General features: G+C 47.6%; 1 protein-coding gene across 1 annotated transcript in view; it reads left to right on the top strand.

Moving 5' to 3' along the window:
* Nucleotides 1-25574, top strand: part of LOC124046963 (structural maintenance of chromosomes protein 6-like) — a 49654-nt gene that overhangs the window by 1720 nt on the left and 22360 nt on the right. Inside the window, exons 6-13 of the mRNA XM_046367711.1 lie at nucleotides 2233-2379; nucleotides 2667-2755; nucleotides 3614-3784; nucleotides 5401-5579; nucleotides 5777-5977; nucleotides 6048-6055; nucleotides 6300-6413; nucleotides 17047-17207. Coding sequence (XP_046223667.1) covers nucleotides 2233-2379; nucleotides 2667-2755; nucleotides 3614-3784; nucleotides 5401-5579; nucleotides 5777-5977; nucleotides 6048-6055; nucleotides 6300-6413; nucleotides 17047-17207 — 1070 coding nt within the window. The remainder of the gene's footprint in view (nucleotides 1-2232; nucleotides 2380-2666; nucleotides 2756-3613; nucleotides 3785-5400; nucleotides 5580-5776; nucleotides 5978-6047; nucleotides 6056-6299; nucleotides 6414-17046; nucleotides 17208-25574) is intronic.

Here is a 25574-nt window from a genome sequence, read left to right as displayed (position 1 = left end):
AAAATCATGGGTATTAATATGGAGTTGGTCCCCCTTTTGCTGCTTTAACAGCCTCCACTCTTCTGGGAAGGCTTTCCACTAGATGTTGGAACTTTGCTGCGGGGACTTTCTTCCATTCAGCCACGAGAGCATTAGTGAGATTGGGCACTGATGTTGTGCAATTAGGCCTGGCTCGCAGTTGGCGTTACAATTTATCCCAAAGGCCTTCGATGGGGTTGAGGTCAGAGCTCTATGCAGGCTAGTCAAGTTCTTCCACACCGATCTCAACAAACCATTTCTGTATGGACCTCTCATTGTGCAGCGGGGGCATTGTCATGCTGAAACAGGAAAGGGTCTTCCCCCAAACAGTGGCCACAAAGTTGGAAGCACAGAATCGTCTAGAATGTCATTGTGTGCTGCAGCGTTAAGATTTCCTTTCACTGGAACTAAGGGGCCTAGCCCGAACCATGAAAAACAGCCCCATATTATTATTGCTAATCCATCAAGCTTTACAGTCGGCACTATGCATTGGGACAGGTAGCCTATTCCTGGCATCCGCCAAACCCATATTTGTCTGTTGGACGGCTAGATGGCGAAACATGATTCATCACTCCAGAGAAAGTGTCTCCACTGCTCCAGAGTCAAATGGTGGCGAGATTTACACCACTCCAGCTGACACTTGGCATTGCGCATGGTGATCTTAGGCTTGTGCGGGCCATGGAAACCCATTTCATGAAGCTCTCGACAAACAGTTCTTGTGCTGACGTTTCTTCTCGAGGCAGTTTGGAACTTGGTAGTGAGTGTTTCAACCAAGGACAGACTATTTTTAATTCCTACGCGGTACACACTTCAGCCCTCGGCGGTCCCGTTCTGTGAGCTTCTGTGAGCCTACTACTGCCATTGTTACTCCTAGACGTTTCCACTTCACAATAACAGCACTTACAGTTGACCGAGGCAGCCCAAGCAGGGCAGACATTTTACAAACTGACTTGTTGGATATGTGTCATCCTATAACGATGCCATGTTGAAAGTCACTGAGCTCTTCAGGAAGTCCATTTTACTACCAATGTTTGTCTATGGAGATAACATGGATGTGTGCTCAATTTTATACGTCTGCAACGGGTGTGGCTGAAGTAGCTGAATCTACTAATTGGGAGGGGTGTGTGTGTGTGTGTGTGTGTGTGTGTGTGTGTGTGTGTGTGTGTGTGTGTGTGTGTGTGTGTGTGTGTGTGTGTGTGTGTGTGTGTGTGTGTATATGTATATGTATATACATATATGTATGTATATATATATATATGTGTGTATATATATGTATATGTATATATGTGTGTATATATGTGTATATATATGTATATGTGTATATATATGTATATATGTGTGTATATATATATATGTGTGTGTATATATATGTGTGTGTATATATATATATATGTATGTGTATGTATATATATATGTATGTGTATGTATATATATATATATATATATGTGTGTGTATATATATGTATATATATGTGTATATATATGTATATATGTATATATACATATATATACACATGTTGATGCACTATTGTTAAGTGACTGTCCCACTGGATGTCATAAGGTGAATGCATCAATTTGTAAGTCGCTCTGGATAAGAGCGTCTGCTAAATGACTTAAAATGTAAATGTAAATATATGTATATATGTATATATATATATGTGTATATGTGTATGTATGTATATATATCTTGTCAGTTGGATCTGTTGAGAAATCCATTGGAGAAACTCTTGTGATTTTCTTATAACACAGGCAGGATTTCTATCTTAAAGATCCAATGCAGCCATTTTTATCTCAATATTTAATCATATCTGGGTAACATTTTAGGTACCTTACTGTGAATGTAAAAACTTTTTTTTTTTGATTCTCAGCTTTAAAAACAATTCTCAAGCAGGAATTTTGCTAGGACTGTCTGGGAGTGGGGAGGGGGAAACTGAAATGGAACTCTTATTGACAGAGGTTCAGAACTCTTATTATTGGTCTATTAACTAATTTATTGCATGGTAATGTCACCATGGAAGGCCAAAACTCCATCCCACCTAAACATGCTGAAATTTCAGGTGGTCTTTTCAAACAGCTCTTACACTAAAAGGGCATATCATTATTTTCAAAATTTCACAGTATTATTTCAACAGTGTGGAAATGTATATAAAACACAGGAAAATCTATTTTTTCACTGCACTGGGCTTTTAATGTTTTCCTCTCTTTTCCCTCCAGAATAAAGTGACAGTAGCTGAAAAGGAATTGCAGGAGATCCAGAGCAGGCTTCACAGTCGGAAAGAAGAGGAGGAGTCTCTGTCAGAGGACTGTCGGAAGATAAAGGAAGAAGTAAAGTCAAAGAATAAAGCTCAGAAAGAGCAAGAGGTAAGAGACTGGGTTGAGGTCAGTCCCATTCCAGGAAGTAAATGTAGGCTTACGGGCCCAAATGGCACCTATTACCTATGTAGTGCACCATTGTTGACCAGGGCCCATAGGGCTCTGTTCAAAGTAGTGTACTTCATAGGGAATAGGGTGCTGTTTTAGGACTAACATGAAATGTACATTTTCCTCACCAATATCCTTGCTTACCGATACTTTTTCTGCATGTTTGCAGCACTTTGATGAAATGCAATACCTTTGTCTGAGCTGTATTTTATGCTGTTCTATTGTAGGTGGTGTATTTCCGTGCTGTGAACAAACTGAAACAATCAGAGAAGGAACAGTCCCTTCTTCACGAGAGAATTCACAAAGTGAAAAATATGTGAGAGATTTTTGAGTGATAGTCAATGTTTGGTAGAATATATTGTGAAAGGATTAACTGCCAGTGTTGGATAGTAGTAATTGAACTATGTTTTGCAGTAGCTAGGTGGTAGATAAACTAAATTCACATCTAGGTAGTGTTTTCAGTAGTTCATTACTTTTTAGCCATGTAGCAGTCTAGCTAACTACTGGAACTTTTTTCCCCAAAAAGAACTGAAAGTATGGGTGGAGTAGGCATCACATCTTCCTAATTCTGACTTGAAACCGTTTTTGTTTTTTTAATAGTCTAAATGACACGTTCTGGTAACATCTGACTCCAGATCGATCTGTTTTTTCAATTTGTGGTCTATAACATCTCAGAATAATTTTTCACAAAGTAGTTTGGATGTACTGAACTGCTTTTTCAAAGTAACTTAATTAAACTAAATTTTTCTTAACTTCTTCCAGTGTGAAGTAATTGGTAGCTGCACAAACTATGTTTTCAGAGTAGCATCCCCAACACTGTTAACTGCGCACACTGATTTTTATTTTTTACCTTTATTTAACCAGGCAAGTCAGTTAAGAACACATTCTTATTTTCAATGACGGCCTGGGAACAGTGGGTTAACTGCCTGTTCTGGGGCAGAACGACAGATTTGTACCTTGTCAGCTCGGGGGTTTGAACTCGCAACCTTCCGGTTACTAGTCCAACGCTCTAACCACTAGGCTACGCTGCCGCCCCATGCTTTACTACGTAAGCATGAATAGTTATTGCATTGTGGTCTGGTCCACATTTTTTTAGTTCCATAACTACTGTCGTTTTGATTTGCTTTCATACATTTAGCTTTTGTTGAAATGATCTTTTGATGTACCCCTGTAGTGGGAGTCAGAACAAGAAGGCCGAGGCAGAGCACACCAAGAGACTGCAGAAGATCTCCAGTCTCAGGACGCAGTTGGAGAAGCATGAGACGCAGTGCACTGCTCTGAATCAGGAGATCAAGGACAGGCAACAGGCTCTGTTCAAAGGGAAGGAGGAGTTGGACAAACTACGGTAATGGAAAACCATTCAAAGCCTATTTTCTTTCTCTTCCAAGAATGTCGTCTTATCAGTATGATAAGATCAGATAAAAAACTGTTCTTTTTAAATGATTAAGTCCGATGAATTCTGTTTGCATTCTTCCACCTGTAGCATTCTTCCACCTGTAGCATTCTTCCACCTGTAGCATTCTTCCACCTGTAGCATTCTTCCACCTGTAGCATTCTTCCACCTGTAGCATTCTTCCACCTGTAGCATTCTTCCACCTGTAGCATTCTTCCACCTGTAGCATTCTTCCACCTGTAGCATTCTTCCACTCGTAGCATTCTTCCACCCGTAGCATTCTTCCACCCGTAGCATTCTTCCACCCGTAGCATTCTTCCACCCGTAGCATTCTTCCACCCGTAGCATTCTTCCACCCGTAGCATTCTTCCACCCGTAGCAATCATCCACCTGTAGCATGCTTCTACAGTATGAAACAAGTACTACAACAAATACCTACGGACCATTAGCAATTTTACACATCCTCACGGTTTTGAGACCTAAGGGGCCATGGTTCTCATCTAGAAGCACTGTGTCGACTGCTCCTACAGTTTTGCTTCGGCAGTTTAACTGACGCCCGGTCCAGAATGACCATTTCCGTACACAGCCACATAGAGAAGTCAGATTTGGAAATTCCTAATAAGACACTTTAATTTATGGATGTTTTGTGAACAAAGTTGATGACTATTCAATTGTCGCTGAAGCCTTTTATTTTATCACTCTTTGCCGAAGATATTAACATTTTCTATTCATCCAATGTGTGCTATATTTTTTGGATGATGTTGTCGCTGCACCCTGTGCGCACTGAGTGTTCATGCACATGTGATGTTGGTCCGTATAAAACGGAATGCAACCCGTATAAGGACGGTCCATGAATCGGCGTATGCGAACCTGAGTAGATTACCTCAGAAACCACGGTCGGACATCTTGGACACATTCTCCAGTTCTTATTATACATCCGTGGTTGAGACTGAGAAGCTTGGTGTTGGAGTAGGGTGTGGCCCGGAAGACTCACATATAGGCCTCAGCAACGTGATAACCACCACTTTCTGCATCAAATCAAATGTTATTTGTCACATACACATGGTTAGCAGATGTTAATGCGAGTGTAGCGAAATGCTTGTGCTTCTAGTTCCGACAATGCAGTAATAACCAACAAGTAATCGAACTAACAATTCCAAAACTACTGTCTTATACACACAAGTGTAAGGGGATAAAGAATATGTACATAAAGATATATACAGAGCAGCATAGGCAAGATACAGTAGATGGTATCGAGTACAGTATATACATATGAGATGAGTATGTAAACAAAGTGGCATAGTTAAAGTGGCTAGTGATACATGTATTACATAAAGATGCAGTAGATGATATAGAGTACAATATGTAAACATTATATTAGGTAGCATTGTTTAAAGTGGCTAGTGATATATTTTACATAATTTCCCATCAATTCCCATTATTAAAGTGGCTGGAGTTGAGTCAGTGTGTTGGCAGCAGCCACTCAATGTTAGTTTGCTCTCACGTTCTTCTTTTTAGTGTGAGTACTCAAACTTCTGTATTGCTCATGTGTTGATTGAATGCTCTAGGTTGGAAGAGAAGAATATTCAGGTGTCGATGGAAGCCAAGCTGAAGAGGAAGAACCAGCTCCTGGCCAGTAGATCCAACAAACTGAAGCGCTTTGGAGATAACATGCCTGACCTGCTAGACAACATCGACAAGGCTTACATCCAAGGACGTTTTACCAAGAAACCTCTTGGCCCTATAGGTCAGTGGTTCTCAACCTTCTTTGGTTTAGTGTAGCCCAATCATACAGTGATCTGGCCGAATGGCACGGTCATGTGCAACAGTCTTCCTAATTACCCCCGGTGGGGAAACCTCAGAAAGATGTACTTAACATTAATGAATCTGTTTTTCTTTCCGTTCATCCATCCATCCATCCATCCATCCATGGTTTCCCATCAGGGGCATGTATAAACCTGAAGGACCCTGCCTTAGCTGTAGCAGTGGAGAGCTGCTTGAGGAGCTTCATGAAGACCTTCTGCTGTGACAACTACAAGGACGAGGCCGTCCTCCAGGATCTGATGTCACGCTACTTCTCTAAAGGCAACAGACCCCAGATCATTGTCAGCCCCTTCTCTCCTCCGTCTACAAGGTTCAAGGACGGTGAGACACAATCGCTCCATCTGAAATGGCAACATATTCCCTACATTGTCAATAGTTGTGCACTATGTAGGGAACAAGGTGCCATTATGTGGTAATGTCCCAATTGTTTTGTTGTTGAATACCGGTAGCTACTATGGACCGTATTTGATCCTTGACCATATTTAGTTACAGATATTATTAGAGTGAAACTGTATGGACTTATGAATACATTGTCTCATTGTTACCAAGTTGTTTTGTTAGATGTTCATAACAAACTGTATCTATACTTTTTGTTGTTGTTGTCAGTAAAGCTAATTTGGTTTTGTATTTGGTTGTGTTTCAGTGGAGTCGATCACCCAGACTACCCTCAGTACTGGACTCTCTGAGCATAGCCAACCCAGTCATCGCAAACTGTCTCATCGACATGAGAGGCATAGAATCCATTCTCATAATCAAGGTTAGTTTCTTCCTGATTTAAGCTCCTAGTTGAATGTGCAGTCCAACAAACGGTTTGTTTGAAGGAGTTTGCATTGAGGCACGATACGACAAAGGTAAATTGGAAGATAGAAACAACAGCTGGGAGCCAGTGGTGGTTGTAGCTTGTATGGCTCCCTGGGTGAAGGACCCTGCCTTAGCTGTAGCAGTGGAGAGCTGCTTGAGGAGCTTCATGAAGATCTTCTGCTGAGACAACTACAAGGACGAGGCCGTCCTCCAGGATCTGATGTCACGCTACTTCTCTAAAGGCAACAGACGCCAGATCATCATGGCTCCCTGGGCGAAACCCCTCTTAAAACTATATAAATATATACAAAAACAAGATTTAAAAATATCAAAAAGTAGCAAAGACCAATAGAAACAAATTGTAGCATATAAATTCAAATAAAAAAGAGAATTTAATTATTACACTATTACCCTATTGCAAACACATCCGACATCACACAAATGCACAACTAGAATAACACACTTATAAAGAAGAGAACCTGATTATTACACTACTGCACTTCAAACAAGAAACGCACAAACTAAATTGCACAACTGCCGTCTAAACCCTGGCTTTTCTTGCCTTCCTTGATGCAAGTCAGGCTAGTTCTTCAGTTCCTGTGCAAGCTCTCTGCCATCAAAGTCTGAGTGTTCTTTATAGTGCAGTGTCATACCAAGGGCCTCTCATTGTTCTGTCAGCTCCTCATTTGAGAGACTTAGGAACGTTGACAGCACTCCAAACTTCTCTCCCACATTTTCCAGTGTGGAAAATCTTTCCTGAAGGGCTGAGGTTGCAGCATCAACAACGACATTGAAAAATGTCACCACCAGCTTCTTCAGGGCATCACTCAAAGGCTCATCAAATGATTCGTATGAAAAGGACCTCAGCCTTTTTGTCATAGAACGTCCTCTACATTCATAACCTCGCAAATATCCTTGGCTGATGTTTGTGCAGTCATAAAGCCTGTTGCCATGTAGTTGCTGAGACCTCTCTCTGTCTTTCTGAGAAGACTGACTGCAACATCCACATGCATACTGGGAGACTGTATCAGCTTGCTCACATGTTGTATCTGGCTCAAGATGTCATACCACACCACTGTACAGATGCTGAAGCGGTATGATCCCACCTCCTCTGACAAGGACTGGGCCTCAATCTTTATCACAGGGTCTTTGGTTTGACCCCACACCTCAATCAGTGCCTCTCTCACTGCTGCTGCCTGATACCTCAGTACCTCTCTCCCTGCTGCTGCCTGATACCTCAGTACCTCTCTCCCTGCTGCTGCCTGATACCTCAGTGCCTCTCTCCCTGCTGCTGCCTGATACCTCAGTGCCTCTCTCACTGCTGCTGCCTGATACCTCTGTGCCTCTCTCACTGCTGCTGCCTGATACCTCTGTGCCTCTCTCCCTGCTGCTGCCTGATACCTCAGTGGCTCTCTCCCTGCTGCTGTCTGATACCTCTGTGCCTCTCTCCCTGCTGCTGCCTGATACCTCAGTGCCTCTCTCCCTGCTGCTGCCTGATACCTCAGTGCCTCTCTCCTGCTGCTGCCTGATACCTCAGTGCCTCTCTCCCTGCTGCTGTCTGATACCTCAGTGCCTCTCTCACTGCTGCTGCCTGATACCTCAGTGGCTCTCTCACTGCTGCTGCCTGATACCTCAGTGGCTCTCTCACCTCTGCTGCCTGATACCTCAGTGGCTCTCTCCCTGCTGCTGCCTGATACCTCAGTGGCTCTCTCACCTCTGCTGCCTGATACCTCAGTGGCTCTCTCACCTCTGCTGCCTGATACCTCAGTGGCTCTCTCCCTGCTGCTGTCTGATACCTCAGTGGCTCTCTCCCTGCTGCTGCCTGATACCTCAGTGGCTCTCTCACTGCTGCTGCCTGATACCTCAGTGGCTCTCTCACCTCTGCTGCCTGATACCTCAGTGGCTCTCTCACCTCTGCTGCCTGATACCTCAGTGGCTCTCTCCCTGCTGCTGCCTGATACCTCAGTGGCTCTCTCCCTGCTGCTGTCTGATACCTCAGTGGCTCTCTCACTGCTGCTGCCTGATACCTCAGTGCCTCTCTCCCTGCTGCTGCCTGATACCTCAGTGGCTCTCTCACTGCTGCTGCCTGATACCTCAGTACCTCTCTCACTGCTGCTGTCTGATACCTCAGTGCCTCTCTCCCTGCTGCTGCCTGATACCTCAGTACCTCTCTCACTGCTGCTGCCTGATACCTCAGTGCCTCTCTCCCTGCTGCTGCCTGATACCTCAGTGGCTCTCTCCCTGCTGCTGCCTGATACCTCAGTGGCTCTCTCCCTGCTGCTGCCTGATACCTCAGTGCCTCTCTCCCTGCTGCTGCCTGATACCTCAGTGCCTCTCTCACTGCTGCTGCCTGATACCTCAGTGGCTCTCTCACCTCTGCTGCCTGATACCTCAGTGGCTCTCTCACCTCTGCTGCCTGATACCTCAGTGGCTCTCTCCCTGCTGCTGCCTGATACCTCAGTGGCTCTCTCCCTGCTGCTGTCTGATACCTCAGTGGCTCTCTCACTGCTGCTGCCTGATACCTCAGTGGCTCTCTCACTGCTGCTGCCTGATACCTCAGTGGCTCTCTCCCTGCTGCTGTCTGATACCTCAGTGGCTCTCTCACTGCTGCTGCCTGATACCTCAGTGCCTCTCTCCCTGCTGCTGCCTGATACCTCAGTGGCTCTCTCACTGCTGCTGCCTGATACCTCAGTACCTCTCTCACTGCTGCTGTCTGATACCTCAGTGCCTCTCTCCCTGCTGCTGCCTGATACCTCAGTACCTCTCTCACTGCTGCTGTCTGATACCTCAGTGCCTCTCTCCTGCTGCTGCCTGATACCTCAGTACCTCTCTCACTGCTGCTGCCTGATACCTCAGTGCCTCTCTCCCTGCTGCTGCCTGATACCTCAGTGGCTCTCTCCCTGCTGCTGCCTGATACCTCAGTGGCTCTCTCCCTGCTGCTGCCTGATACCTCAGTGCCTCTCTCACTGCTGCTGCCTGATACCTCAGTGCCTCTCTCACTGCTGCTGTCTGATACCTCAGTGCCTCTCTCCCTGCTGCTGCCTGATACCTCAGTGGCTCTCTCCCTGCTGCTGCCTGATACCTCAGTGGCTCTCTCCCTGCTGCTGCCTGATACCTCAGTGCCTCTCTCACTGCTGCTGCCTGATACCTCAGTGCCTCTCTCACTGCTGCTGTCTGATACCTCAGTCCCTCTCTCCCTGCTGCTGCCTGATACCTCAGTGCCTCTGTCACTGCTGCTGCCTGATACCTCAGTGGCTCGACACTCTTAACTTTACTCTCCCACCTTGTCTCAGTCCACATCTTCAAAGTGATGTCCACATGTTTTTTCAGGATGGCCCATCGCTGTGTGGAGGCCGAGAACAAGGTGTACAGTTTGTGAAAGGTGCCAAAGTTACCTGTGTTATCGACATAACTTTTAGCAGCATCGGCCACAACCAGGTTCAATGTGTGAGCCCCACATGGCACAAATAGAGCTCTTGGATTCATTTCCAGGAGTCTGGCTTGGTGGATGACTCCTCATCCTGTGGATGACTCCTCATCCTGTGGATGACTCCTCATCCTGAGGCTCCAATATTATTTGTGAAGAGGCCAGTGTGGCTGAGGAGGTGGATGGCTCCCAGTCCTGAGGCTCCAATATTTTTTCTGAAGAGGCCAGTGTGGCTGAGGAGGTGGATGGCTCCCAGTCCTGAGGCTCCGAGGTGATCTGTGAAGAGGCCAGTGTGGCTGAGGAGGTGGATGGCTCCCAGTCCTGAGGCTCGAGGTGATCTGTGAAGAGGCCAGTGTGGCTGAGGAGGTGGATGGCTCCCAGTCCTGAGGCTCCAATATTTTTTCTGAAGAGGCCAGTGTGGCTGAGGAGGTGGATGGCTCCCAGTCCTGAGGCTCCGAGGTGATCTGTGAAGAGGCCAGTGTGGCTGAGGAGGTGGATGGCTCCCAGTCCTGAGGCTCCGAGGTGATCTGTGAAGAGGCCAGTGTGGCTGAGGAGGTGGATGGCTCCCAGTCCTGAGGCTCCGAGGTGATCTGTGAAGAGGCCAGTGTGGCTGAGGAGGTGGATGGCTCCTCATCCTGGCCAGTGCCAGAGGGTGTTCCAAACTATTTCAGAAGTGCCCTTATCTTTTGTGTGTTTCTCTTCTTTCCTCATTTTCCTAAACTGGGCACCTGATGTCTTAGACCTTTTCTTATCCATTTGTGTTGATTTGGCACTCGAGCATCAATACATTACCCATCCCCCAACACTGTCAACCAGGTCAAGACTACATTACCCATCCCCCAACACTGTCAACCAGGTCAAGACTACATTACCCATCCCCCAACACTGTCAACCAGGTCAAGACTACATTACCCATCCCCCAACACTGTCAACCAGGTCAAGACTACATTACCCATCCCACAACACTGTCAACCAAGAGTCAAGACTACATTACCCATCCCCCAACACTGTCAACCAGGTCAAGACTACATTACCCATCCCCCAACACTGTCAACCAGGTCAAGACTACATTACCCATCCCCCAACACTGTCAACCAGGTCAAGACTACATTACCCATCCCCCAACACTGTCAACCAGGTCAAGACTACATTACCCATCCCACAACACTGTCAACCAAGAGTCAAGACTACATTACCCATCCCCCAACACTGTCAACCAAGAGTCAAGACTACATTACCCATCCCCCAACACTGTCAACCAAGAGTCAAGACTCACATTACCCATCCCCCAACACTGTCAACCAGGGGTCAGGACTACATTACCCATCCCCCAACACTGTCAACCAGGGGTCAAGACTACATTACCCATCCCCCAACACTGTCAACCAAGAGTCAAGACTACATTACCCATCCCCCAACACTGTCAACCAGGGGTCAAGACTACATTACCCATCCCCCAACACTGTCAACCAGGGGTCAAGACTACATTACCCATCCCCCAACACTGTCAACCAAGAGTCAAGACTACACATTACCCATCCCCCAACACTGTCAACCAAGAGTCAAGACTACATTACCCATCCCCCAACACTGTCAACCAAGAGTCAAGACTACATTACCCATCCCCCAACACTGTCAACCAAGAGTCAAGACTACATTACCCGTCCCCAACACTGTCAACCAAGAGTCAAGACTACATTACCCGTCCCCCAACACTGTCAACCAAGAGTCAAGACTACATTACCCGTCCCCAACACTGTCAACCAAGAGTCAAGACTACATTACCCATCCCCCAACACTGTCAACCAAGAGTCAAGACTACATTACCCATCCCCCCAACACTGTCAACCAGGGGTCAAGACTACATTACCCATCCCCCAACACTGTCAACCAGGGGTCAGACTACATTAGACCAACACTGTAGTCCCATTCCCCCAACACTGTCAACCAGGGTCAAGACTACATTACCCATCCCCCAACACTGTCAACCAGGGGTCAAGACTAAACCGAATCACCTGGGTGGTGTGCAGACTGGTTTTATATTATTCTTAATGATTTTGCACAAACCAGAAAACAATGCAGCAATATGTATGTGAAACTATAAATTCACATTATGAATGAATTGTGGTTTATTTGGTAGCATTTCGCTGTGTGCCTGATTTACTAATTGAATTAGTACTGTACAAAGTTAGTGTGCTATTTGATTGATTCCCTGCTCCCGACCTCGGGCTTCCAGTGGGTAAACCGGAGGTCAACTACCCAACTCCGACAAGGTTAATTGACCCACAGTCCCCACGGTGACATGATATCATTGACGTGACGTGCAAATTAGCAATAGAAAACCGATCGCGCAAATGTCACCATTTCAAATATTTTGTTCTGCGGGCGCCCTGGCAAGATGCCGCCCCCGGCGTCTGGCCATGTCGCCTCTGCGTCTGCCCATGTCGCCCCGGCGTCTGCCCATGTCGCCGCCCTCGGCGTCTGCCCATGTCGCCCCGGCGTCTGCCCATGTCGCCGGCGTTAGCCCAGTTCGCCCCCGGCGTTAGCCCAGTTCGCCCGGCGTTAGCCCAGTTCGCCCCCGGCGTCTGCCCATGTCGCCCCGGCGTCTGCCCATGTCGCCCCGGCGTCTGCCCAGTTCGCCCCGGCGTCTGCCCAGCTCCGCCCCGGCGTCTGCCCATGTCGCCCTCGGCGTCTGCCCATGTCTGCCCATGTCGCCCTCGGTGTCTGCCCATGTCTGCCCATGTCGCCCTCGGTGTCTGCCCAGGTAAACCCTCGGTGTCTGCCCATGTCGCCCCGTGTCTGCCCATGTCGCCCCGGCGTCTGCCCATGTCGCCCCCGGTGTCTGCCCATGTCACCCCGGGGCGTCTGCCCAGTTCGCCCCCGGCCTCTGCCCATGTCGCCCCTCGGCGTCTGCCCATGTCTGCCCATGTCGCCCTCGGTGTCTGCCCATGTCTGCCCATGTCGCCCTCTGTGTCTGCCCATGTCGCCTCGTGTCTGCCCATGTCGCTCTCGGGCGTCTGCCCATGTCGCTCTGTCTGCCCATGTCGCCCCCTGTGTCTGCCCATGTCGCCTCGGCGTCTGCCCATGTCGCCCCGGCGTCTGCCCATGTCGCCCCGGCGTCTGCTTAAAAAGGCCCCCGGCGTCTGCCCATGTCGCCCGGCGTCTGCCCATGTCGCCCGGCGTCTGCCCATGAGTATGTCGCCCAGTGATCTGCCCCCGGCGATCTGCCATGTCCCCCGGCGTCTGCCCATGTCGCTGGTCATCCCGCCCATGTCGCCCCTGACATCTGCGTCTGCCCATGTCGCCCCGGCGTCTGCCCATGTCGCCCGAGGCGTCTGCCCATCTGCCCAGCGATCTGCCCTCAGGCGTCTTCCCATGTCGCCCTCCCGGGCGTCTGCCCATGTCGCCCCCGGCGATCTGCCCATGTCGCCCCGGCGTCTGCCCATGTCGCCCCGGCGTCTGCCCCCATGATCTGCCCGTCGCCCCGGTGTCTGCCCATGTCGCCCCCGGCGTCTGCCCATGTCGCCCCGGCGTCTGCCCAGTGCCATCGCCCCCGGCGTCTGCCCATGTCCGCCCGGCGTCTGCCCATGTCGCCCCGGCGTCTGCCCATGTCGCCCCAGGCGATCTGTCTCAGCCCCCGGGCGATCTGCCCATATCTGCCCATGTGATCTGCCCATGTCGCCCTCGGCGATCTGCCCATCTTCCCCAGTCTGCCCATGTCGCCCCCGGTGTCTGCCCATGTCGCCCCAGTGATCTGCCCATGTCGCCCCGGCGTCTGCCCATGTCGCCCGGCCTCTGCCCATGTAAGCCCCGGCGTCTGCCCATGTCGCCCCGGCCTCTGCCCATGTCGCCCCCGATCTGCCCATGTCGCCCGTCGCCCATGTCGCCCCGGGCGTCTGCCCATGTCGCCCCGGCGTCTGCCCTGCCCATGTCGCCCCGGGGCGTCTGCCCATGTCGCCCGGCCTCTGCCCATGTCGCCCCCGGCGTCTGCCCATGTCGAGGCGTCTGCCCATGTCGCCCGGCCTCTGCCCATGTCGCCCGGCGTCTGCCCATGTCGCCCGGGCCTCTGCCCATGTCGCCCCGGCGTCTGCCCATGTCGCCCAGTCTGTCGCCCCCGGCGTCTGCCCATGCCCATGTCTGCCCATGTCGCCCCCGTCTGCTTGTCGCCCAGGCGATCTGCCCATGTCGCCCCGGCGTCTGCCCATGTCGCCCGGCGTCTGCCCATGCCTCTGCCCCGTGCCTCTGCCCATGTCGCCCCGGCGTCTGCCCATGTCGCCCGGCGTCTGCCCATGTCGCCCCCGGCGTCTGCCCATGCCCCGCGTCTGCCCATGGCGTCTGCCCATGTCGCCCCGGGGCGATCTGCCCATGTCTGCTTCAGCGATCTGCCCATGTAAGCCCTCGGCGTCTGCCCATGTCGCCCCCGGTCTGCCCATGCGCCCCCGGCCTCTGCCCATCGCCCATTTGACTCTGCCCATGCCGCCCAGGCGATCTGCCCATGTAAGCCCGGCCTCTTAGCATGTCGCCCCGGGCGTCTGCCCATGTCGCCCCCGGCCTCTGCCCATGTCGCCCCCGGCGTCTGCCCATGTCGCCCCGGGCGTCTGCCCATGTGCGCCCCCGGCGTCTCCCATGTCACCATGTCCCTCGGCGTCTGCCCATGTCAGCCCTCGTCTGCCCATGTCGCCCAGCGTCTGCCCATGTCGCCCCGGCGTCTGCCCATGTCGCCCCCGCGTCTGCCCATGTCGCCCGGCCTCTGCCCATGTAGCGGCCTCTGCCCATATCGCCCCGAGGCGTCTGCCCATGTCGCCCCCAGGCGTCTGCCCATCGCCCCCGAGCGTCTGCCCATGTCGCCCCGGCGTCTGCCCATGTCGCCCCGAGCGATCTGCCCATGCGCCCCGGCGTCTGCCCATGTCGCCCCGGCGTCTGCCCATGTCTGCCCCCGGCGATCTGCCCATGTAAGCCCCAGGCAGTCTGCCCATGTGCGCCCCCGGCGTCTGCTTATGTCTGCCCGGGCGATCTGCCCATGTCGCCCGTCTGCCCATGTCGCCCGGCCTCTGCCCATGTCGCCCCAGTAGATCTGTATATCGCCCGGCCTCTGCCCTGTAAGCCCCGGCGTCTGCCCATGTCGCCCCCGGCCTCTGCCCATGTAGCCCCAGGCGTCTGCCCATGCGCCCAGCGATCTGCCCATGTCGCCCGGCGTCTGCCCATGTCGCCCCGGCGTCTGCCCATGTCGCCCCGGCGATCTGCCCATGTCGCCCCGTGATCTGCCCATGTCGCCCGGCGTCTGCCCATGTAAGCCCCGGCGTCTGCCCATCGCCCGGCGTCTGCCCAGTTCGCCCCCGGCCTCTGCCCATGTCTGCCCCCCTCGATCTGCCCATGTCGCCCGACCTCTGCCCATGTCGCCCCGGGCTGTCTGCCCAGGCGTCTGCCCATCGCCCCCGGCCTCTGCCCATGTCGCCCCAGGCGTCTGCCCATGTCGCCCGGCCTCTGCCCATGTCGCCCGGCGTCTGCCCATGTCGCCCATGTCGCCCGGCCTCTGCCCATGACCTCTGCCCCGGCGTCTGCCCATGTCGCGACCTCTGCCCATGGCGCCTCTGCCCATCGCCCCCGGCCTCTGCCCATGTCGCCCCCGGCCTCTGCCCATGTCGCCCCAGGCGTCTACTTGGCCCCGGCGTCTGCCCATGCGCCCGGCTCTGCCCATGTCGCCTCGGCCTCTGCCATGTAAAGCCCCCGGCCTCTGCTTATGTCGCCCCCGGCGATCTGCCCATGTCGCCATGCGCCCAGTCTGCCCATCGCCCCGATCTGAGCTTGACCTCTGCCCATGTCGCCCGGCCTCTGCCCATGTAAGCCCCGGCCTCTGCCCATGTAAGCCGGCCTCTGCCCATGTCGCCCCCGGCCTCTGCCCATGTCGCTGACCTCTGCCCATGTCGTTGACCTCTGCCCATGTCGCCCGGCCTCTGCCCATGTCGCCCCCAGGCCATTATCTGCCCATGTCGCCCAGGCGATGCCCATCTGCCCAGTATTTGATCTGCCCATGTCGCCCCGGCGTCTGCCCATAAGCCCGGCGTCTGCCCATGTCGCCCCGGCGTCTGCCCATGTCGCCCCGGCCTCTGCCCATGTCGCCCCCGGCGATCTGCCCATGTCGCCCGGCGTCTGCCCATCGCCCCGGCGTCTGCCCATGTAAGCGGCAATATGCACATTTCGTGGAACAGTTTCATAAAGTCTTCGTATCTCAAATCATTGTAATCTCATTTAATAACAATTCTAAAAGTAACTTTGTCATCTACAGTTGAAGTTAGAAGTTTACGTACATATGTTGGAGTCATTAAAACTTGTTTTTCAACCACTCCACAAATTTCTTGTTAACAAACTATAGTTTTGGCAAGTCGGTTAGGACATCTACTTTGTGCATGACACAAGTAATTCTTCAACAAGTGTTTACAGACAGATTATTTCTACTGTATTATTGATTCATGTTTGTTTACTCCATGTGTAACTCTGTGTTGTTATTTTTGTCACACTGCTTTGCTTTATCTTGGCCAGGTCGCATTTGTAAATGAGAACTTGTTCTCAAATTCAGTCTACCTGGTTAAATAAAGGTGATCTCAACTAGTCTCTACCTGGTTAAATAAAGGTGATCTCAACTAGTCTACCTGGTTAAATAAAGGTGATCTCAACTAGTCTACCTGGTTAAATAAGGTGATCTCAACTAGCCTACCTGGTTAAATAAAGGTGATCTCAACTAGTCACCTGGTTAAATAAAGGTGATCTCAACTAGTCTACCTGGTTAAATAAAGGTGATCTCAACTAGTCTACCTGGTTAAATAAAGGTGATCTCAACTAGCCTACCTGGTTAAATAAAGGTGATCTCAACTAGTCTACCTGGTTAAATAAAGGTGATCTCAACTAGTCTACCTGGTTAAATAAAGGTGATCTCAACTAGTCTACCTGGTTAAATAAAGGTGATCTCAACTAGTCTACCTGGTTAAATAAAGGTGATCGCAACTAGTCTACCTGGTTAAATAAAGGTGATCTCAGCTAGTCTACAGTTAAATAAAGGTGATCTCAACTAGTCTACCTGGTTAAATAAAGGTGAAATATGTCAATTAAATAACATGAGTAAGTTCCCAGCTACCAATGTCTCTTGTCCCGGTTGTGATTGCAGGAGAAGAATGCAGCCAGGAGAGTGATGCAACAAGGCCGACCCCCGAGGAACTGTCGTGAGGCCTTCACTGTGGAGGGAGACCAGGTGTACCCTAACCGGTACTACACTCCAGACTTCAGCATGGCCAAATACCTCGGGGGAGATCTGGAAACAGAAATTCGGCAAGTACCTCTTTTATTAATCAGGACTCTTATTACATTTATTTTGGTATGGTTGTGGTATGCTCTTATAAAGTACCTTGCTCCGAAACACATCAGCAGTAAATATTTGTTTTATTTATTTTATTTAACCAGGAAGTACCAGATTAAGATCGCATTATTGGTCAATTGCACACAAGGGCCAATGGAAATCTGACTTTAGTTTTTTACCCTTTTCCCTCCGAAAGACACACACATACATACACTAGGGTCATTATATATATATATATATGTGTGTGAATGAATATACACACGCACAAACACACACACACACATATATATATGTGTGTGTGTGTGTGTGTGTGTGTGTGTGTGTGTGTGTGTGTGTGTGTGTGTGTGTGTGTGTGTGTGTTTGTGCGTGTGTATATTCATTCACACACATATATATATATATATACACACTATAATATATACACACTATAATATATGTGTATATATATATACACTAATAATATCTAGTATAATAAATATATATGTTTGTGCGTGTGTATATTCATTCACACATGCATGCATACATACATACATACATACATACATACATACATACATACATACATACATACATGCATACATGCATACATACGGATGATTTTATAAAGCCAGGCTCATTTAACTGTTAGGCTATTGATTATAGACCTAATTAAGTTGGTTTCCTCTCGCCTCAATTTTCTTGTATATTTAGGCTAAGGCAAGGGCTGTTTCCTCATCTCTGCTGCTGCCTCCGTAGCATTGTTCACAATCCCAATCTGCTGGGTAATTTTGCTATTTTGCACAATAGCAACATAGAGGAAGGTGTCAATTCTACAGTACGCTGACTATCATGTTTCAGAACCTTGGACAGTGACCATATACAACGCGGTAGAATGTGCATTTGTTATTAAATTATATTAAATGTGTTAGTGTTCCACCATTATTTTTGACATGATTTAACCATACACAATTTCACTATCACATGTCTTAGAGTGATGGAATGTGCCATACCTGTGGCCACCGCCATGTAACAGTCCACTGAGACAGGCATGAATCAGACAGGTGTCTTGTGCACCATGTAAAAAAATACAAAAAGGGGCATAATTCATTTATTACAACCGACCTGTCGACTAAATGGTGTCTTCACTAATATTTACATATATAGGGTTTGGAGAGTTATGGGGGCTGCCACACTGGGCGCCCGGGGAGCAGCTGTTTTGGGAGGTTAAGTGCCTTGCTCAAGGGCACAATAGCAGGCAATGGCATCAAGGACCTTTCGGTTGCCAGCTCCGTTCCCCCTCCCCCCACCCACTCTCAGATTTTTTCCAGTCAGATCAGAGTTGAACTGGCAAAGCCTCTTAAACTGCCAGCTACCTGCCACCTTCATCTCATGACATGGTACTGTCTTGAGCATTGTATTGATTTTGTAGTTTTATTGTTCTTTTGTCATTGCTCAGCATGGTGGAGTCAGAGCTGGAGAGCTACAAGGCCCAGCTCCTCCCGGTTTTCAGCCACCTGGAAGGCTCAGTCAATGAGGACATCAGCGCATAGCCAAACTACACAGCACAATCATAGACTCTGAAAAAAGACTCTGTGTATGATGAACTGTGTTTATAATGTGTTTGTCACTGCTCAGTTTTCTTCCCCAAGTGTTAATTTGAATAGGGACATATGCAATGAAAACATTGACACATTGAACTGACAGCAGTCCGATGCATTGCACCATCACTACTCTGAAAAAGCCTGGTGGTGTTGTAAAGCATCGCTGTAGATGTATCTGAAAGATATTGACACATGTCCTGTATATTAATGCAGGGTGCGATCTGTTGTTGAATATGTTACACCTCCTATGTAATGTAGGACATGCATGCTGTGTAACAGTCTACCTGTATATTTGCATCCAGGCCACAGTGAATCAGGTCAAGGCCGGTGTGACCGAGCTGGAGAATGTTGAGGAGGAACAGACCGATGACATCAGCACTTTGGTAAAAAAATATATATATTTTTTTACTTATCCACGATTCCAAATGATGCCATGATTTCCTGTAGAGATGATCTATGTTGGTTGGGATTGATTGAAGTGTTAACACGGTGCATTTAATTTAAACGTTTAACTTTATCAAATGCTACAGGAAGAAGTGGCTCAAGAGAACCAGCAGAGAATCGGCGGTGAGAAGAAAACTGTGGAGGAAGCGAAGGAGGAGCTGGAGGAGCATAAGAGAACTTCAAGGAAGTTTGATTGCCAGTATGTTGGCGTGAGGAACAGGATAGAACAGCTGGCCGAGGAGACAGAGCCACTGAAGGTACTGTAGACATGTTTGAATGCCTGATGCTGTAAAAAGATGACAGCGCTTAATAATGCCACTTGACAGACACATTTATCAGAGTAACTTTAATAGTTGAAATGGTACCTAAAGAAACGTGAGTTATTGGGTACAAAACACAGAACTGTTTGTGATGACGTTGTGCTTTGTGTGTTATTGTTTGTTCTTGACTGATCAGGAGGAACAGGGTAAGGCTGAAGCACAGTGCAGTAAACTGGAACAGAAGCCTGAAGATCTTAGAGAAGAAACTCAAGGATCATCAGGACAACATGCAGGCTATGAGAAGTGATCTGGCTCTGAAGAAGAGGAGGTCACAGTAAGCAATAATATTTGTCCCAATGTTAGAATTAACCCTAGTGCTGAGCGATTAACCAAAATGTTTTTTTTTAAACAACTAATTAACCAACGTCGGTTCAATTATTTGAATTCCATATAGTATATTTTTCCGTACTGTAATCGTGAGGTGATATAGAGAGTAGCTGTTGCTTAGCGACGTATCGTGATCGTGAGGGGGGATCAAGAGTAGCTGTTGCTTAGCGACGTATCGTGATCGTGAGGTGATATAGAGAGCAGCTGTAGCTTAGCGATGCATTTTGATCGTGAGGTGACATAGAGAGCAGCTGTTGCTTACGACTCATCGTGATGTGATATAGAGAGCAGCTGTTGCTTAGCCGACTCATCGTGATGTAATATAGAGAGCAGCTGTTGCTTAGCGACTCATCGTGATGTGATATAGAGAGCAGCTGTTGCTTAGCGACTTATCGTGATGTGATATAGAGAGCAGCTGTTGCTTAGCGACTCATCGTGATGTGATATAGAGAGCAGCTGTTGCTTAGCGACTTATCGTGATTGTGAGGGGATCTAGAGAGCAGTTCTAGAGAGCAGTTGCTTAGCATATCACTACCTGAAAATACATTATCTAAGTGATTGATAGCTGGTCTTCAGCCAGCGGTCATAAAATTATTCTTGGAATTAAATAATAGTCATAAAACAAATGTAGCCTAATATACACAACTGAGATATTAAAGTAATGTGAATAACTGATGGTTAATAAGTAATAAGCAGTAATGGACAGTCCCTATCATCATGGACTTTTGTTGTTTTATTCTGTGTTACAGCATTCAACCCAAATAATCTAACCAAAACAGAACCGACCTCAAAAAAAAAAACACAAATCAACCCATATATGGATATTTATTGGTGAATTATATAAGATGAATTTAAATTATTGCATGTTATCCTGCATGTTATTTTGCTAAATAAAAAACCAATGATGGGGCCAAATGGGGTGAAATGAACATACTGTAAATGGCCGTTGTTAATCTGTTTATAAACTGTTGACAGGAATTTGTGGCCAAAGCCAAAGAGATCAGCCCAGAGCGCCAAGGTAGATCGCAGCGCCAGGAGTATTGATGTGGAGATCACGAGGTTACGGAAGATCAGCGTTCAGGAGAGTAGCCATGGAGACCACGAGCAGGTGGTTAGGTAGGGTGCTCCATCAGTACATATCAAACGGCATGAATATTTCAGAAAACATTGCTCATTTAACTGTCTATTCGTCTTGTAATGTTTCCTCTCTCGTGGACAGATTAGGTAAACACCAAATTAGGCAAGATTTTAGTTCTGAGTTATGGAGATTGTGATGTTAGAAGACATTTCTGCCTGCTCCCACATGCTATACCTACTGTGTCAAAGCACATTTTGAAATATTACTTTTCAAGGCTTTTGTATGGCAGTTGAAGTGGAAGAGTTTACATATACCTTGGCCAAATACATTTAAACTCAGCTTTTTCACAATTTATGACATTTAATTCTAGTAAAAATTCCCAGTTAGGATCACCACTTTATTTTAAGAATGTGAAATAGTAGTAGAGATTTATTTCAGCTTTTATTTCTTTCATCATATTCCCAATGGGTCAAAGTTTACATACACTCAATTAGTATTTGGTAGCATGGCCTTTAAATTGTTTAACTTGGGTCAAATGTTTCGGGTAGCCTTCCAGAAGCTTCCCACAATAAGTTGGGTGAATTTTGTTCCATTCCTCCTGACAGAGCTGGTGTAACTGAGTCAGTTTGTCTGCCTCCTTGCTCACACACGCTTCTTCATTTCTGCCCACATATTTTCTATGGAATTGAGGCTTTGTGATGGCCACTCCAATACCTTGAATTTGTTGTCCTTAAGTCATTTTGCCACAACTGTGGAAGTATGCTTGGGGTCATTGTCCATTTGGAAGACCCATTTGCGTCCAAGCTTTAACTTCCTGACTGATGTCTTGATGTTGCTTCAATATATCCACATAATTTTCCTTCCTTATGATTTCATCTATTGTGTGAAGTGGACCAGTCCCTCCTGTAGCAAAGCACCCCCACAACATGATGCTGCCACCCCTGTGCTTCACGGTTGGGATGGTGTTCTTCGGCTTGCAAGCCTCCATCTTTTTCCTCCAAACATAATGATGGTCATTATGGACAAACAGTTCTATTTCTGTTTCATCAGACCAGAGGACATTTCTCCAAAAAGTTAGATCTTTGTCCCCATGTGCAGTCTATGGCGGATTTGGAGCAGTGGCTTCTTCCTTGCTGAGTGGCCTTTCAGGTTATAGGACTCGTTTTACTGTGGATATAGATAATTTTGTACCTGTTTCCTCCAGCATCTTCTCACGGTTATTTGCTGTTGTTCTGGGATTGATTTGCACTTTTCGCACCAAAGTACGTTCATCTCTAGGAGACAACGCGTCTCCTTCCTGTGTGGTATGATGGCTGCGTGGTCCCATGGTGTTTATACTTTTGTACAGATGAACGTGGTACCTTCAAGGCATTTGGAAATTGCTCCCAAGGATGAACCAGACTTGTGGAGGTCTCCAATTGTTTTTCTGAGGTCTTTGCTGATTTCTTTTGATTTTCCCATGATGTCAAGCTAAGAGGCACTGAGTTTGAAGGTAGGCCTTGAAATACATCAACAGGTACACCTCCAATAGGCTAATTGACATAATTTGAGTCAATCAGAAGCTTCTAAAGCCATGACATTATCTGGACTTGTCCAAGCTGTTTAAAGGCACAGTCAACTTAGAGTATGTAAACTTCTGACCCACTGCAATTGTGATACAGTGAATTATAAGTGAAATTATCTGTCTGTCAACAATTGTTGGAAGAATTACTTGTGTCATGCACAAAGTAGATGTCCTAACCGACTTGCCAAAACTATAGTTTCTTAAAAATACATTTGTGGAGAGGTTGAAAAACGAGTTTTAATTTACTCCAAAGTAAGTATGTAAACTTCCGACTTCAACTATCTTTCTCCTCACCAGAGAGTATGCAGAGGCCCTGGCTAACTACAGGGACAAATCAAACCAAGTGAGAGATCTGAAGAAGTTCATAGATCGTCTTGACAACATAATGTCCGACAGGCAGACCCGGTACAAAATAATGCGCAGGTAATTCGTGATCATTTGACGCATTTCATAAAGGACAATTCCGCTTTAAAATTGCTCATGACTGTTGTTATTTATTTAAACCGCTCTAAACCCCAAAAATAATACTCTATGGCTCATTTCCCAGATACAGATTAAGCTTAAGCCTGTACAAATGGATGATCTCCATTGAGCATGCTTTTTAGAACACGACTGTCCCTTTTAGTACACGACTCGCCCTAGTAATACTGATTGTCCCTTTTAGTACACGACTCACCCTAGTAATACTGATTGTCCCTTTTAGTACACAACTCGCCCTAGTAATACTGGTTGTCCCTTTTAGTACACGACTGGCCCTAGTAATACCGATTGTCCCTTTTAGTACACAACTCGCCCTAGTAATACCGATTGTCCCTTTTAGTACACGACTCGCCCTAGTAATACTGGCTGTCCCTTTTAGTACACGACTCGCCCTAGTAATACTGGTTGTCCCTTTTAGTACACGACTCGCCCTAGTAATGCTGATTGTCCCTTTTAGTACACAACTCGCCCTAGTAATACTGATTGTCCCTTTTAGTACACAACTCGCCCTAGTAATACTGGTTGTCCCTTTTAGTACACGACTCGCCCTAGTAATGCTGATTGTCCCTTTTAGTACACAACTCGCCCTAGTAATGCTGATTGTCCCTTTTAGTACACGACTCGCCCTAGTAATGCTGATTGTCCCTTTTAGTACACGACTCGCCCTAGTAATACTGATTGTCCCTTTTAGTACACGACTCGCCCTAGTAATACTGATTGTCCCTTTTAGTACACGACTCGCCCTAGTAATACTGATTGTCCCTTTTAGTACACGACTCGCCCTAGTAATACTGGTTGTCCCTTTTAGTACACGACTCGCCCTAGTAATACTGGTTGTCCCTTTTAGTACACGACTCGCCCTAGTAATACTGATTGTCCCTTTTGGTACACGACTCGCCCTAGTAATACTGATTGTCGAATACCGTATGTTGAATATTCCCACACTCTTGACTTTTATGTACCTAGGTCCCTCTCTGTGAGATGCAAGTTATACTTTAATAATTTCCTGATAAAGATGAATTGCTGCGGGTCCATGATGTTTGATCACAACAGTGAGACGCTGTCCATCTCGGTATGTGTGCTAATCCTCATAGTTTTCAAATGGCCTCCGTAGCTTTTACATAAAACAAAGTATCTGTATTCGGCAGTATCAATTTGACAAATACATTTTCATAATAATTGTTCAGTTCATTTATTTAGCTTTTTACAGGAATGTGTTTGGCATTCAAGAGGACTGAGTTTAAGACTGCATTAAATCATCAGTATTTACAGACAACAGGACCCACATAACAACAACCTGATCAAACTAGACACTCAAGCTACGGGTGTGAACCCCAACTCAATGTGTCCTGTTGTCTGTCTGTCCTCTCTAACCTCCTGGGCCTGTGTGTACAGGTGAAGCCGCCAGGCCGTGAGAACGACAGTATGAGTGACATGCGGTCTCTGTCTGGAGGAGAGAGATCCTTCTCTACAGTGTGTTTTATCCTCTCCCTCTGGGAGATCACCGAGTCCCCCTTCAGGTGCCTGGACGAGTTTGACGTCTACATGGTAAGAGACCTACATGCATGCTTGTTATTTATACACCTGGATTCACATAGTTTGTAAAATAGTATTTAATCAAAGTTAATGCTCGTCTCCAAGACCTTAGTTTGAGCTGACGTGCTGATGAGACATTTTGAAATCGTTGAAGATTACAACTTTTAAAATATTTGACTGAGTTACATTTCATATAAGGAAATCAGTCAATTGAAATGAATTCATTAGGCCCTAATCTATGGATTTCACATGACTGAGAATGCGCATCTGTTGGTCACAGATGCCTTAAAAAAGGTAGGGGTGTGGATCAGAAAACCAGTCCGTATCTGTTGTGACTGCCATTTGCCTCATGCAGCACGACACATCTCCTTCACATAGAGTTGATCAGGCTGTTTGCACAGCCATTGAAGAGAATTGTGTAATGTTGTCACAATCCTCTTCAATGGCTGTGAGAAGTTGCTGGTTATGGGCGGGAACTGGAACACGCTGTCGTATACATCGATCCAGACCATCCCAAGCATTCTCATTGGGTGACGTGTCTGGTGAGTATGCAGGCCATGGAAGAACTTGGACATTTTCGGTTTCCAGGTATTGTGTACAGATCCTTGCGACACGGGGCAGTGCATTATCGTGGTGATGGTGGCGAATGAATGCCACGAGAATGGGCCTCAGGATTGCGTCACGGTATCTCTGTGCATTCAAATTGTCATCAATAAAATGCTATTTATTCTTTCAGTGAAATATAGAACCAAGTCTAAATATTGCTGTTACATTGCACAACCTTCAATGTTACGTCATAATTATGTACAATTCTGTCAAATTAATTACGATCTTTGTTAGGAAGAAATGGTCTTCACACAGTTCGCAAAGAGCAAGGCAGCCCAAACTGCTGCATATAGCCTGACTGCTTGCACATAACGCAAGAAAAGTGACAATTTTCCTAGTTAAAAGAAATTCAGGTTAGCAGGCTATATTAACTAAATATGCAGGTTTAAAAAGATCTACTTGTG

This window comes from Oncorhynchus gorbuscha, linkage group LG10, assembly GCF_021184085.1.
Source record: "Oncorhynchus gorbuscha isolate QuinsamMale2020 ecotype Even-year linkage group LG10, OgorEven_v1.0, whole genome shotgun sequence".
Taxonomy (NCBI): domain Eukaryota; kingdom Metazoa; phylum Chordata; class Actinopteri; order Salmoniformes; family Salmonidae; genus Oncorhynchus; species Oncorhynchus gorbuscha.
This window is presented reverse-complemented; position numbering and strand designations above follow the sequence as displayed.